At 39.2% G+C, this 15,552-nt stretch overlaps 1 protein-coding gene across 3 annotated transcripts; it reads left to right on the forward strand.

The window, feature by feature from the left end:
• Window positions 1–212: 212 nt before the first annotated feature.
• On the forward strand, window positions 213–11,537 carry LOC144638732 (uncharacterized). 3 transcript variants are annotated; one of them, XM_078497973.1, is made up of 8 exons: window positions 213–433; window positions 2,223–2,928; window positions 5,243–5,360; window positions 6,749–6,874; window positions 7,301–7,375; window positions 7,644–7,743; window positions 8,239–8,305; window positions 8,646–11,537. In XM_078497973.1, exons 2-8 carry the CDS (start codon window positions 2,344–2,346, stop codon window positions 10,227–10,229), a joined length of 2,655 nt encoding a protein of 884 aa, XP_078354099.1. In that variant the 5' UTR covers window positions 213–433; window positions 2,223–2,343; the 3' UTR covers window positions 10,230–11,537. The 3 variants fall into 3 exon arrangements, with proteins under 3 accessions (XP_078354099.1, XP_078354101.1, XP_078354100.1); XM_078497975.1 differs by having other exon boundaries at window positions 7,647–7,743; XM_078497974.1 differs by lacking the exon at window positions 213–433 and adding an exon at window positions 882–921.
• Window positions 11,538–15,552: the final 4,015 nt, after the last annotated feature.

Genomic DNA, 15,552 nt, shown 5'->3' on the forward strand with positions numbered 1-15,552 from the left:
CGCTGTCTACTAAGAAACCCATTTGGTCTTATCGTTCGTGGTTTATGTTTTCACAGGGTCAACGTTTCGTCAATTAGGTGTATGCCAAGTAAACGCAAGGATAAAGTAAACGAGAGATTGGGAACGAGTCAATTTTGCCTTTTCCATCCCGCGGGTCGCGGGCAGATTACATTCCATCGCTCCCAAGCCAGTGTGCTGGAATGTTCAAAGTAACGCTTGTTAGTCACGGCGTTTGCTTTCTTGTTGATTTTCTCTTGTTGTGACGTTTCACAAATAAACCCGCCAGGATGCTTCAGTTTTCATCATTATGAACGCTAAAGCATGCAGAGCAGTTCTGTCAAACTTTAAGGCGGCTAAAAGTTCACACAAAGCACTTGTAAACAGAAGTCTTTGAGTGATTTGTGGAGCAGTCTACAACAAGTTTGTATGAAAGGTGAGATTCTACGTTCTTCTTTTGATTGTAGCTATAAATACTATTCAATTGGCCTTGGTGGCATTTGTATAAAATACTCGTCATTTCATGCTTTATGACTGTCCGTTGACAGTCTTAAATTTATATATAATAGAACATTTTTTGCTTTGATGCACTCGCTAGGAGCTCATCATGCAAGCTATAATCGTTCGATCTACCCTCATCGGACGTGCTTCCATGTTAAGTTTTACGTCGCTTTCCTTTTCAAAACGAAGAAGGCATGATAATGATCAATAATCACTTCATTTCGTTTTAGTTCCTGTTACGTGACTGATATGACTTTTAAAACATGTTTTTATTGTGCGAAGGGATTACTGTTTTCAATATCATGCGTCAAATGTTAAGCTTACTTAATCTTAGTACACATGGCTAAATTGAATTCATTCTCGGACAGCTTCAATTCAAGTCAAAGTACATTTCTTACTACAGATTTTTTCGTTTGGCCCTAGGTAAGATTGCTTTCGCTTTTGTCAATAATATCCCTCGCTGCCCATCTCCATTAAAGTTATATAATATAATTATCTGTCAAAGGAGCAAGCTAATAACATCCACCAATCACATTTATTATTATACATTGGTGTCACCAGCTTGATTTTGATTGGCTATAAGCACGCAGCTAATTCTTGCTTGCTGTTTCTCTTACGTCATACCTACAGACATTAGATTTTACATATGTAGAAGTGACGTCATACCTACAGACAATAGTTTTATGCATTCAGATTTTGCAGATTTTGTGCAGATTTTGTGCGCGCTCTTGTCTTTACAAGTGCAGCTCAGGAATGTGCATAATAAAACAATTATTGGATTCGGTTTTCGCATGATAGCGATAATTATCAAGGCCTCAGTTTCTGTTATCCGCCTCAGCCTTCGGCTTCGGCAGATAACAGAAACTTTGGCCTTGATAATTATCGCTATCATGCTCAACCTCATCCAATAATTGTTAATTAACTTTCATAACAAACATCCACTTCATGAACAATTTGAAGGTGAAGTTTTTTGTGATATTCACGATGATAAAAGACAAGTAAGGTGTTTTCATCTAGATCAGAAATCACAAATATTACATTCTTTATGTGTTAGCTCTGTTCTATGTTACAAGGGAATTTTGTCGAATGGGGAGTTCAAAATGGGTGGGATGGCCAGGGGGTGTTTAGAAAGTCAATCTTTCTTTACAAGGTACTGCTAAGGGCCTATTAGAAATTCTGAGGCCTAATTGAGATAACAAACTTCATATGAATAAGCTCATGTGAAGTACAGCATCTAAATCAATTTGAAACAGCTAATTGAGTTTGAGATCAGCTTAGCTGTTCTTTCCAAATTATCTGGCTCAGCCAGGAGCAACAATTCAGTGAGGGGGGGGGGGGCATAAGGGGGGTCCAAAAACCGCCAAAAAAACGCACAGAAATATGTTTAACTAATAATACCGCAAACCCTTACACCCCCCTCTTCAGTGGACTGGCTTTGATTCAGAACTTCACATGAAGTTTATCTTAAAGTCAAGAGTGCATTTTTCCCTAAAGCAAGTTTAGCCATTTGCTGGTCTAAGTCATATGAAATAAAATTGCATCAGTCCAAATTTGAATTTCATTTGGCTTTTGTGAAGTATGGCTTCTGAACCAGGCTTGAGAGGGTCATACTGACTGATCATTGTAATATTATAACATTATTAATGGTTAAGGTAAAGATCTTTTCAAATGTAGTATCACTCGAGATTTTTGTTTATAATTTTATTTGTTTTTTATTATCACAGTGTGGAACATGTTTGAATAACAGTCACTTGATATGCAAGAAAGTAAACAATTTGGTGGAGTTTTAAGAATGGATCTTGGCTTATAATTTGCTTGTGCACAAAAACTACATAAATTTACAAAATGGTAGACTACCAGATGCCCACAAGCTTCACAACACCATTCTCGGCAAAGGCAGCGCAGTTAAGAGATTCTGCTTCAATTGTCAGCGGCGATGAATCAATTTTCCCAGCAAGCACGTTATCAATGCACAGTGATTTTGATTCTTCATCAGACATGACATCGTTATTAATGACTGCTAGGTCAACAAGTCCGACAATGTTATTAGGAGAAAGTGGGTTTCATACGTCGCTTGGACATAAAGATCCAAGAGAACCTGAAGACTTTGAGAAGTGGACAAAACATGAAAACACAGATCTTACACCTTTTGGGACAAATGACACAAGCCTCATTAAGCTGGAAAAACAAGACACTCCATCAACATTTGTGTTAGAGCAAGACAGTGGTAGATTTACACCAATATACGGCAAGGGTGTCATCTCACCACGATCCAGGACTCCCAGTCCTGGTATTAGTAAGATGCTTCTTAGCTTATCTGACCATTCTGTGGAAAGACCATGCTCGCCGAATGCCTCAACATTGTACAAGAACACCAAAACACACTGCAACCCTTCTGAACTGGGCCAGCAGACTTATGATGAATGTATGGTAAGTGAAGAATTTCTAGGAAATGAAAAGTTATTGTATTGTAAACCTTTACTGCATACACATTGGAGCAGGGGAGGGGGGATGGGGCAGGGGGCTTTAGCCCCCCCAAACAAATTTGGGGAGCTCCCCCCACATTTTCAATTTGGTGCTGAAAATATTGTGAGAGCAGCGTAAAATTTTTTGTCACAATAATTACGTCTCGTGAGTGAGTTAAAACATCTTTGAAACTTCCTTGGTAGTCTTCGGGAGATTTCATTTATCTTCGGAAAAAGTTTGAAAAACGATCAGAACGTTCGTATGGCCTTCAAACAACAATTGGAGAATCTTTGGAAATCTTTGGTCTAGAAACTGCTCAACAAAAGGTTGCTACAACAGAAAAAAATTGCTCCAAATATGAAAACCTGATGAGTATTTTTGGGACAGTCTTAGCCCTCCCACGTTCCAAAACGCTCGGCCGCCTCTGTACAGATCACCTGAGATTCACTGGTGGATCTATGAGAGGGTCCTGGGAGGTAAAGTCTGCATTGGGCAAAGCCTATGCTGCAGTCCATAATTTTGCACTGGTAAATTACCCCCAGTGTTAAATTTGCCAGTACCCATTTATACATTTGAGTGGAGAGAGGCACTGGGAATGAGTGAATTTCTTGCCCAAAGACATTCTCGTCCCCATAGCCCTTTTGTTTCTCTTAGCCGGCTGGGCCTTGGCACGAGGAAACAAAGGGCTCTGGGGACACAGGATTTCCAGTCCTAGATTCTAGGACTTCCGGTCTTCATGTATGCAGTTATGACGTTTCAAAAGAATGTATGAGAGAGTCGTTACGTTTTCGACTTCCGTTTAGGAATACTTTGTTTCAAACAGCCAATCAAAAAAATTCAAATTAATTCAAAAATCCTATGTCCCCAGAGCCCTCCGTTTTCTCGTGCCAAGCCGGCTAAGAGAAACAAAAGGGCTATGGGGACGAGAATGGCCCAAAGACACAACACAATGGCGGCGGCCTGGGCTCAAACCCAGACTGCTCAATCCAGAGTCCACAAATAACTATTAGCCCACCATCAGGGCTGCAAATAATGTTTTTTTCACTTAAAAGAAGGTACCGTAAAGTTCCGTGTATAAGTCGCACCTTTTTCCTCTAAATTCAGGTCAAAAATCGGGGGTGCAGCTTATCTACGGAAACATCTCTGGTTGGAGTTCTCAATGGCCTAATTAACATTCATAAAAAAACTTCTCAAGACGTCACTCAATAAGCATATAACAACCTGAAAACTTTGTTGTTGTTCACTGCCTTTTAGTTCCTCTGCAAAGCTGTTTGCAGTGAAGCCTGCCGGTCACTTCGAAGCATGTCTTTGCGTGCAAGAAAGCACCAAGAGAAACGCAAGTACTCGCAAGGCAAACGACCGAACGTTTCGGTTTTTTTGTTGACCTTCACAGAAAATACATCTGCTGGATTATCAAACTCTTAGTCTACATGAAGTTTCTATCCTGTTGCGGGTAGCAGTTTCAAAGAATCTTGAAAACGTGGTTTCTTTCGAAGAACGTGCCGCGATGTTTGTATTTTAATGCCCAGACTCCTCTCTACATTTCAAAGCTTGGCTACTAAGCATTCAGATTCGGACGAATTACAAGATTTTCAGGAGTGTTTAGAAGTGATAATCTCGAAAATATGATATCAAGAGAGCATCCAAGTTTAAGATGTTGTGAACTAAAACTAAAAAGGAGGTATGACAAGTGAAATTTCGGTTTTGTAAGACTTAATTTACCGGTATATTAAATATTGCAACAACCACCGTGTCAGTGTTTTGAAACCGTGCTTGTTTGCCCTTGTTTGTTTACCAATAGAACTTCACTTGAACTTCAAACTTTATTGTCTGTATTTTTTTTCCAAAATTTGAGCTCCCAAATCAGGGGTGCGGCTTATCTACGGGTGCGGCTTATACACGGAACTTTACGGTATGTCCTACTAAGACACCATCATGTGCAGACAAAACAAAATTGTGGTCAGACAGATTTTTATTCATCATTGCCGTAAAATGATTTAGAATAAAAAAAATTGTCTGAACATTATGTCTGACCACACTTGGGATTTCGTTGGACATAAGCAAATTTGTGTCAGCTAATGCACCTCTGCACCATGGATCCCACTATTAAGGCAAGACCAGGCCAACCTCATATAGTGTCCTCCACCCCTCCCTCTCATTTTTAGCAACTCTGTATTCTGCCACTATTGGTATATACCGGTATGTGTATTTTAACTGGATGAGATCTTTTCTTTCTTTATAGTTGTCAATAGTCACATTTTCATTTTTAATTCATTAGATGTTCACCCAGTGGGCCAACACATTTCTACAGCACAGCCTAGATCAGTTTTTAATCACAGACTTGGCAAGAGACTTGGGAGATGGCATAACTCTTTTGAGCCTGGTTGAGATGTTAGGTGGGTAAATAAAATAAATAAAAAGCTAAAAAAAATAGTTAAAATAACTTTTTTCCATCACCTTTTTCTGTGACTGAGAGAGGGAATTCAAAACAAAGTCATCTAAGCTTAGCAAGTTGGAATACTGAGAGAATGTCTGCCTGAGGTCCAAACAGACAGAGGGCCAATATTCTCCTGGTATGGTCCCGCGCAAACTTTGTTAATAAGAGATTTATTATACAGCTGAAAAAAGATTTTTAAAGTTATAAGCAGAACAGGATAATTTGCTGAACTCTGAGGAAGGTGAACAGTAAAGTCACTGAAAATTTAGGTTGTAAAAAACAGATCGGCTTAAAAATTGTTTCATTTCAATATAAACCTAAAATGTCCTATACTGATCGCAATACTGGTTCCAGAACAGGTTAAAGTAAGTAGGAGAGGGTTTTCATGTGAGTCAAGTCTATTTTTAACACTAGACTGATGCGGGATTATTTGAACAATACCTGCAGTGGTCCAATGCTCTAATAATACCAATAATAAAAAAATATTGGACTGACAATGAAGCAATCGGATTGGTTGATATTTGTTAGTGGCCCTATTATTTCCTTCGCTCAAGTGTGCATTAATTTTACATTGCTTACACCTTCCCTAAGATGAGGTTCAAGGAAGCACTGAGTTTGGCACAAGTGAAGTCCAATATTACCATAAGTCTTGAAGTAATAATTAACAACTATTCACCTCAGTGTCAGTGGCTAGGATATTTACCAATATCCATCCCTAGCCACCAACACTGAGGTGATGGTGAGATGAGTGTAGTTTTCGTGTGCGAGTTGCTCGCATAATAATAATACCAATAATAATAATACTCTAATAATACTCTAATAATAATTAATAACTAATAATTATTAATACTCTAATAATTATTAATACTCTAATAATACTCTAATAATACCAATAATAGAAAATATTGGACTGACAATGAAGCAATCGGATTGGTTGATATTTGTTAGTGGCCCTATTATTTCCTTCGCTCAAGTGTGCATTAATTTTACATTGCTTACACCTTCCCTAAGATGAGGTTCAAGGAAGCACTGAGTTTGGCACAAGTGAAGTCCAATATTACCAGAAGTCTTGAAGTAATAATTAACAACTATTCACCTCAGTGTCAGTGGCTAGGATATTTACCAATATCCATCCCTAGCCACCAACACTGAGGTGATGGTGAGATGAGTGTAGTTTTCGTGTGCGAGTTGCTCGAAGGTGAATAGCAAAGGATATTCAGAGTTTGAGTAGCCAATCAGCATGCACCAAAAACGCTATCCACTGTTTGAGTATATGCTATTTGCAAATATTTTAAAAGTTTTTTATGACAATACACTATTTTATTTTTTTTATAACTTGTACCTTAGTTGGAGAGTATCCACCTCAAATCCACATCAAACCAGCACTAGATGTCCAGAAGATGGAAAACATTCAGACTTGCCTTGATTTTTTGGAACATTATGGTGTGTCAGTTAATGGCATAACTGCAGATGGTGAGAAGGAAATAAATCCTTTTAACTCTAACATCAATCTCTTATTCAGACCTTTTATTACTGCACAGTTTAAGGCTGTCCCCACTTTTTTTCTGTTTACTGCCATCTGACCAACCCATCATTTTTGCCTTTTTAGAAAAAAAATCATAGATGCTGGCAGATCGCAAAAAGTGTTGTTGTTTCATCTTTTTTTCACTTTTCTTAGCTGTGTTTAACCACAACATCAATCTTTTCTTTATCCACTGTCGTCATGTTGTTTTTGTAACCATGTCTCGTTCTTTCAAGGCTCCATGGCAAACAAACAAACAAACAACAACAACAACAAGATAGTATTGGTATCAGTAAATCCCTTAAAATTGCACTTTTTGTGTTTATGACTCCACTAAAAGATTGCTTCGTAAAAATAATATCATTGCTTTTTTTCAGATATAGTGAAGGGAAATCTTAAGGTTGTGTTAGCCTTGTGCCACAGTCTGCAGAGACACTTTGGTTCAACTGCAGGTAGTTTAAATAATGCTATCATTAAAATAACTAAAACACAAACAGCTTTGTATATGGTATTGTCAGCTTCAAATATACTGTTTGAGTTCTCTCACTTTTTCAATTCACCCTATACCCCAGGAGGCCAGTTCACATGCTCTGCCACACCTAACAAACTAACATTTTTTAACATTTGCTCATGAATTGGGAGAAATCAGCAAACCTTGAAGTGTGTGAAACTTTATAATTTTATTTATAAAATAGACATAATGTCATTTTATTACTTTAGCAGGTAATCCTCAAGTGGATCATCTGGGGGACAGATATGACTTGTCACTATTCAACTGGGTATCAAAGATCACAGGAAAACAAGTTGTTGACTTTCAGAGGTATGGTATACAATTATTTTTTCAATCCATCCTTACTTTTTCTATAGTAGGAAGTCAGGATGAAGAAGGGGTGCCAGAATTTCCTACTTCCTTCGTGTGATCTTCTTTTCAGTCGGGGGAACAATTGCCAGTTGATGGCAACATCACTCCATTGAGAATTGACTGAGCCCACAGTTTTTGTCCAAGAAGTTGCTAAGTAACATGACGTATTTGGAGGCGCAATTGCTTTCAGAGTACTCGTGAGTACTCGGACTAGTTTTGATTGGATGACAATAATTCAAAAAATCTTTGAGTGCTTTAACTAAGATTTGCCAAAACTGCCACTTTTTCCCCCAACTTTTTTCTTCTACATCAGGTTTAAAAGGTTTGCTTATAAATAATTTAATTTTAGAAAATTTTGCCTTTTTTCTCCTTTCCAGCCTTCTTACAAATCCTGCTTCCAGTGCCCTTTGCATTCTTTTATGTCTACTTTCTTATTTCTGTCTTATTTTTCAGTTTTCAAGATGGTACAGTGTTGTGTTTATTGCTGAACAAGATTCTTGAGGGTGTTATTCCCAATTTGGTAAGCAAAACAAGGTAGGTAGGTAGGTAGGTAGATAGGAAGATAGGTAAGTAGGCAGGTAGGTAGGTAGGTAGGTAAGTAGGTAGGTACTCACGTGGGTAGGTAGGTAGGTAGGTAGGTAGGTAAGGAAGGTAGGTGGGTGGGTAAGTAGATAGGTAGGTAGGTAGGTAGGTAGGTAGGTAGGTAGGTAGGTAGCTATATGCAAGGGAGCCATTTACTCATGATGTATGGATGTCTGTAAAAATTCCCTTAAACATAAAAATGCCTTAAGGCTTCTGCCTCATAAGGTAGCCTTCTGCCAACAAAATTTAACTTTAACTTCTCTCTTTTACTTTTTCAGGTCTTAGAATACGGTTCAGCAGCTGAAAAAATCGGCCTTGTTTTAAAAGTGTCATCTGAACAGTTAAGTATCGGAACGTGTCTACAGGCAGACGCTATCATTAACCAAAGATGTCAAGAAAAGTTTGTGGAATATTTAAAATCATTGTACCAGGTTTATTCAAACAAGTCCGGGAAAGTTAATGATGCATTCGGGCAAAGGAGCTTGAGAAGAGAACTCAAAAGACAGCAACTGAGAGAGCAAAGACTTAAAACTGAGCCACGTGGCTCCGATTTGACTTATCTTGGAGAGCTAAGCCAAAATAAGCCCCGTATTACACAGGAAAAGCTGCAAGTTCCTCTAGCAGATGCCTCAAAGGATATGTCAGATAGTGAAACTTTAAACGGCACAAGACGACAAATTGACGAATTGGAGCACCTCTCTTTGACAAATGGCTATAAGAAAATGCCAAGCAATGGAACTCTAAACAGCACTAAACGACAATTGGATGAATTGAAACAAGAACTAGAACTGCTGAAGCTCGAACTGAGCGATTCTCGTTATGACAATGGCGGAAAAAGTTTTACCACGCCTGATTCGCTTTCCCAAGGTTATTCAACCAGTTCTACGCACAAATTGAAGGCACCAAGTACACGAGAAAAACCCACAAATGCCAGACTAGAGCTCAGGGATTTGTATCGTGGAAGTACAAACGCAAATATGAGCGAGAAAAGCCGGAAAATAATTGAAAACCGTCACTCGCCTGTTGCTAAAAACGAGACGGTATCTGAAGCTGAGTCTAAGGATGGTCAACCTCTTTTTGGTGGGTGTTACCTTGGTGAGATTCCCAGCAGCTATGATAATTCAGGTAGGCGTGGAATGGATCATTCAAAGAATGAGCCGAGTTTTACCATCAAAGAAATGGATATGCAACCTCGATCTTCCATTCACCAAGAGACAAGGACATTCCCACCACACGACTTCCCTCATTCCTTGTTAAACTCAAAATCAGATAGGCTCAGTGGTAGTGGATCATCAGTTCATGTTAAACCCTACACAATGGAAACTAAAGGTATTAGCAACTTGTTCGAAGTAGACTTCGGTGATGAAGATGTTAAGAAGAATCGCGATCGGGAAAATTTGGCATTAAAAAGAATGCTTAGAGCTGGAAGTCAGTCAAAACTGGAGAGAGGCCGGTTAAGGCATGACTTGGACAGTGTACATTCAACCAGCCAGGGGGAGGTAAAGCTGAATGGTGAAGCAAAGAAGAAGTTGCTGAGTTTGCCCAATACTGAAGACAGACGAAAGCAGTTGAATAGATCATTAGGTGTTTTTTCTTCAAGAAAACCCATGTCACAGGAAGAAAAACTATACAAAAGGGAGCAACCTTCGATGGAAGCCCTTTCTAAAGTCTCGAATGAACAACACAAGCAGCTACAAAGAAGCCCTTCTAAAGAAAAGCGTTATAGGGAACAAGTTCTAGCCAAGAAATCCGCCAGAAGTGTTCAACCACCTTCAACAAGAACTCATTTAAATGCCCTGACGGCTTTGATAAGGATGAGCGCTAAAAATGCTGATGCTGTGTGTGGTGAGGAAGCCCAGTGAGTGAACTGTAAATAGTAATTCTCTTTACAGACGCATTATATTTCTTTGTATGTTAGTTGTGAGAATTTGGAGTCTCATGAAGTATAAAACCTAGGTTATCTCGTCACTTGTCGGCTTTCCTTTGTATTGAAGTTGTAAGGGAAAGTAAGAAGATGATTCTGTTTTCGCTTGCTGAGCTACTTTTTATAACCAATCAAAGCAGACGCACTTTTTTGACCAATCCGGAGGGAAAACTCAAAACCAATCCGGACGTGTCTGACGCGTGTTTTCCCGCGCTTCACACCAGTTGCATGTTTTCCCGCGCTTGGTACTGGTAACATGTTTTTTCGCGCTTGACTCCGGTAGCATGTCTTCCCGCGCTTCTCACTGCTTGATTTATCGCGTTTGCCGTGATTGGGTACATGTAATTACATCTACTTTGTTTCCATTTTTACGACAATCATTCTTTAGAAGACTGTTTGTCAAATTTTAGTAGTTAAATATTACGATATTACATGTAAAAAGAGTAAGAATGGTCGAAAGTAGCCTGCGTAGCAGGCGCCTGTGTAGTTTTTGAGCGCACGTTTATGCAGGCTAGGTCGAAAGGAAACATGATATTTTTGTTAGGTATCTCTAGGCTCAATTATCCATGAGGTATAAAATATAATTTTATATTATCACGTTTTTTTTAAATAAATAATTTTAATAGAACTAGAAAATTAACTGAGTAACTTTTTTGAATTGCTTCCATAATTAACATTTTACGCAATTTATCATTACGAAGATTTAAATGTATTTTAATTTGTCTATAGAGGGTTTTCACTTTTAATCAAGGAATAGTATACAGCTATTTCAGTTAACGTTGTCCGGACCAAAGCTAAAAGACAAGACTGAAAGGCAGTATGGGTAGAAGAAGAGAGCAACTGCGCGTGCTGAATACTAAAATATATAGTCACACGACAAACGCGGATTTGCACGTTTTCTTTCTCTTCAGACATGTGAAACAAGGTGCTTTTAGCCACACTGAATTTTAGAAGGATTTTCAAAAGTCAAAGCTAAGCAACAGAGAAAGTAAAGCTACAGAAAGGCCTCCTGAGAAGAAAAACAAACTCGTGAATTCTCCACGTGCGAAATACAAATTTGTGCATTTAATGAAGCTTATATGCAAATTTGTAGTGAATACCCAGAACGCCATACGGTATTGCCTTTTAGCTTTAAGCTTTGACCCGACAACGTTTATTGAAATAGCTGTATGTATATATATTAAACAATTATCTATAGCGCATTTATTGAAATTGATTATATTTTGTTGCCCTTGGAAATTTTAGACATCACTTATCAATAGCTTGTTATATAAAATTGTATTCAATAAAATATATATTCTTATTTATATTGAATTTTATTTGTTTATAGTTAGGAGGATTCTTGGCTTAAACTAATGTCGTGTGAGTGATACACATGGACCGCGAATTTGTCAAAAATTTCGGAGCCAACCTCTAGACGGACTTATATCCCATATGGGGATAAGATTTTTGCCACGGGTACCGGAGTTACAAAATGGGCTCCAAAAATGCCTTTACCTACAGACTCCAGCCAGAGGACCCTTTAATTTGAACATGAAACATTTAAACTCTGGAATCGTGTCTCGACTCCAACTTTTTCACAGTTTGCTAGGAGTCATGCACCTGTAAAATATCTATCTAATATCTTGCCCAATATCTATACTTCCGGTCCTGTCAAAAGTGTACGAGAAGCTGGTACACCGCCAGGTTGTAGAGTTCATCGAAACTCGTACAATCTTTAAGGATAACATCTCAGGTTATCGGAAGGGGCACTCCACTACTACGGTACTCCTTGGCATTAAAGATGATATTCTGCATGCCATGAAGCGCGGGGAACTCACCTTAATGATTCTTGCTGACTTTTCCAAAGCTTTTGATACGATCAGATTCAAAACGGTCCTAAGAAAACTGAACAATCTCGGTTTCTCCAATGAATATCTTGTATGGACCATCAACTACTTAACTGGGAGAAAGCACTTTGTTCAAGTTGATGACAAAAGTTCCGATATGTGTAAAATTAACTTCGGAGTACCACAAGGCTCGATTATGGGACCGCTGATCTTTAATTTGTATGTCGAGGATCTGGAAACACGAATTAATGCGAAATGTCACCAGTACGCGGATGATACGACCCTCTACATGCACTGTAAGCCAAGGAATCTAGAAGACACGGTTACCGCCCTGCAGAGAAATGTCACAGAGCTTGAAGACTGGGCAAAAGAGGCCAACCTAGTATTAAACCCTAAGAAAACTAAACTTTACTCATGTCGACTCCGCAGTTATCTCGCTGTCACTCCTTGGAAAACGTAAATGTCCACGTTGAAATTGGCGGAAATACCTTAGAACGCGTCAGCACGTCGAAACTACTTGGTACCCACCTTCATCAGCACTTGAAGTGGGAGGACAATGTGAAAGCAATAGCATCATCCTGCTACGCCACCTTAGCAATGCTCAGGAAGCTTAAACACATGCTTCCCTTTAACCTACGCAAGACCATTGTGCAAGCACTTGTGCTGTCTAAACTTCATTACAACGATGTAATCTACCACGCCCTTCCGGACTACCTCGTAAATCGTCTTCAGCGTGTGCAAAAGGCGGCTGCGAGTTTTGTAGTGGGAAGATATGCTTCTCTAGACGATGTCCTATCCCTCAATTGGTTGCCAATACAAGAACATAGACAACTGAATTTGCTTAAATTAGTGCACAAAGCTCTGTATAATCCTTTTTGGCCGGAATACTTACGTTTGACTGTTCACAATCCGTCCAGAATCTTAAGGTCAAACAGATGTATTCAATTAGAAATCCCACTAATATCTAACACCTTTCAAGATCACGCCGCTACCCTATTCAACAAACTCCCAACGAACCTTAAAAACACTGTGGACCATAATGCATTTTGCAGGGAAGCAAAGCGCTTCCTTTTGAAGAAAACTAAATTAACAGATTGATCTCCTGTAGCTTTTTATTTTTATTTTTCTCTTAGATGTATATCGTATAGTAATTTTTTTAAACGCATAAACGTATATAGTATAATATAGCATAGTTGTACACAGTAATTTAATGATAATTATAGAATTTTAATTGTAAATATCATTTTATTTGTTAGGTTAGGGTTAAGTTAATTGGTAAATGTAGAGCTACTCTGTAGAAATGTTACCAATAAACCGTTATTATTATTATTATTATTATTAGTAAAAGGCGTTTGCAGGGGACCTGGGCGGGTGGGGGGGGGGGGGAGGGGGAATTCCTATTTGGAACCAGCTCAAAAATGCATACAAATCCCGCTTTATGTCTTCTTTTGAAGGAATTGTGCATTCCATAAAAATAACACTCAAGACCCTTAAAAGACCAGTTCGGGAATGAAGTGAATAGTTCAGATGAAGGACGATGTATGACGGATGCTGTACTCTTTTTGCGTTGTTACTGAATAGGGGCACTTTATAATGGAATAGGGTCGCTCATGCGATAGAACCACTTTGAATTGGGCACCTCAAATGGGGCGCTTGTTAGAAAGGGGCCCTTATTGGAAAGGGGCGCTAACTCTATTCCCATACCGAGGTCTGTGTCACGTGATCAGATCGTGCTGAGAAAGCGCGCGAAATTTGCGACGCGGGTGCCACTCGTCGCACATGCTCGGTAAACTTGGATTTAGATAAAGAAGTTTTTGACGCATTTTGGTCTCAAGTCTGATAGCTTTTTACAGTATGTTTTCACTAAAACCACGCTTGAGACTCAGTGCCTTTTTCAGATATAAAGGTAAACAGTTGTCTACTTTTAGCCAGTGAAGCTAACCGCTCAAGGAACGGAGGAGTTTTATACACGGGTGATCGAGGTAAGCGTATTTTTCAGATTTTTACATTCAAGCTTGATTGATCATTAAAGCTTAAATATAACAATGGCTCCTACTTCTGTGAAAATAGATTTTACTGTAAAGGCAATTTTACGGGTTTTTCTTTTTCAAGGGAAAAAATACCAAGTGGCTCGTCTGATCACTGTCTATAAATTTATAAAAGTCTTAATAGTTTTACTCCTTACATTGAACTTCAATGCGGCGGACTGAGTTCTTCACGTGTGTATGATAGTGAAATGTCTATTTTGCCTTAAGTGGTGAAGAAGGCCATTTCCAAGTTGCGTTTTGCTTATTTTAAAACAAACCCTGAAAGAAACTATTCACAACTTTTATACTCGTTGGATATGCATTTTGCATGCCAAATTTTTTTTTGGCAGGGAGCACTAGGCGGGGGGTGGGGATTGGGGACCTAAAGTTCCCACTTCCCATACATTTTATTCCCAGTTCCTGCCCTCCCCTTAGAGGTCCTCGCCTCTTTTTGCTTTTTCTGTTACAAAATTTTGCAACATTTTCGCCAGTTTCTCCCAGTTTCTGCTTCCCACTCTCCTTTGTCCCATCTCTTGTAGAGTTTCTGCTCCTTTTCTCCCAGCTTCCCTCCCACTGTTCCTCCCTGAATTCCAACCACGTCACCAGACTCCCTGGCTGCAGGAGAGGGCTGAAACTGGCACCAGGACGTTTTGTAAGCAGCAAATGGCCTCACTTGGGTGTGATTCTTGCAGTGAAGCCAGAACTGTGACGCTGTACTTGAAAAGGGCTAAAATAGTGTTCATGTGTTGGTGGTCATTGCATGTTTGAGCTGTGGGAAAGAGTTTCCAGTAGTTGCATACTTCTTCCAAATTCATTAGAGTTGCATTATTGAATTATATCAGGGAAAAGATGTTACCAACTTACCATCATCCCTATGCATTAATTTATGCAACGACATGATGCTATTTTGCCATTGTAAATATGTGAAAAGCAAAGGTAATGTGTGAAGAAATGAAGGTGAGAAGACTGTTTGCACCAGGCTATATACAATGCAGTAGTTTTATTATAAAATCCAGGCAACAAATCAATGCCTCGAGCAATCCAGTCTATCTATCCTCTGCCAACCACTTAGGCTAGATTTCTATTACTGTTCTGAGCCTGGTCTTTCTTCCACCTTGAGAAGAGAGTGCATTTAGAGGAGAAGAGCAGGCTCATGTTCCCTGCCCCCACTGTGCTAGAGCCCACAATGTCTCTGTGGGAGGTATTGTGGCCTAATGGTTAGCACAATGGACCCCAGATCGAGCGGTCTGAGTTTGAGCCATGGCCGGGCCATCATTGCAATGTTCTTGCACAAGACACATTACTCTCATAGTGCCTCTCCCCAACCTGGTGTATAAATGGGTACCAGCAAATTTAATGCTGAAGGTAACTCTGCAATGGACTAGCATCCCATCTAGGGACAAAG

This window comes from Oculina patagonica, chromosome 14 (genome assembly GCF_052425735.1).
Source record: "Oculina patagonica isolate OP01 chromosome 14, crgOcupat, whole genome shotgun sequence".
NCBI classification, from domain to species: domain Eukaryota; kingdom Metazoa; phylum Cnidaria; class Anthozoa; order Scleractinia; family Oculinidae; genus Oculina; species Oculina patagonica.

Coding starts and splice junctions, on each gene's coding strand:
- LOC144638732 (XM_078497973.1), top strand. CDS start 2,344: ATGGTAGACTACCAGATGCCCACAAGCTTCACAACACCATTCTCGGCA. Junction 7,744..8,238: donor CAAGTTGTTGACTTTCAGAG/GTATGGTATACA, acceptor CTTATTTTTCAG/TTTTCAAGATGGTACAGTGT. Junction 8,306..8,645: donor AGGGTGTTATTCCCAATTTG/GTAAGCAAAACA, acceptor TTACTTTTTCAG/GTCTTAGAATACGGTTCAGC.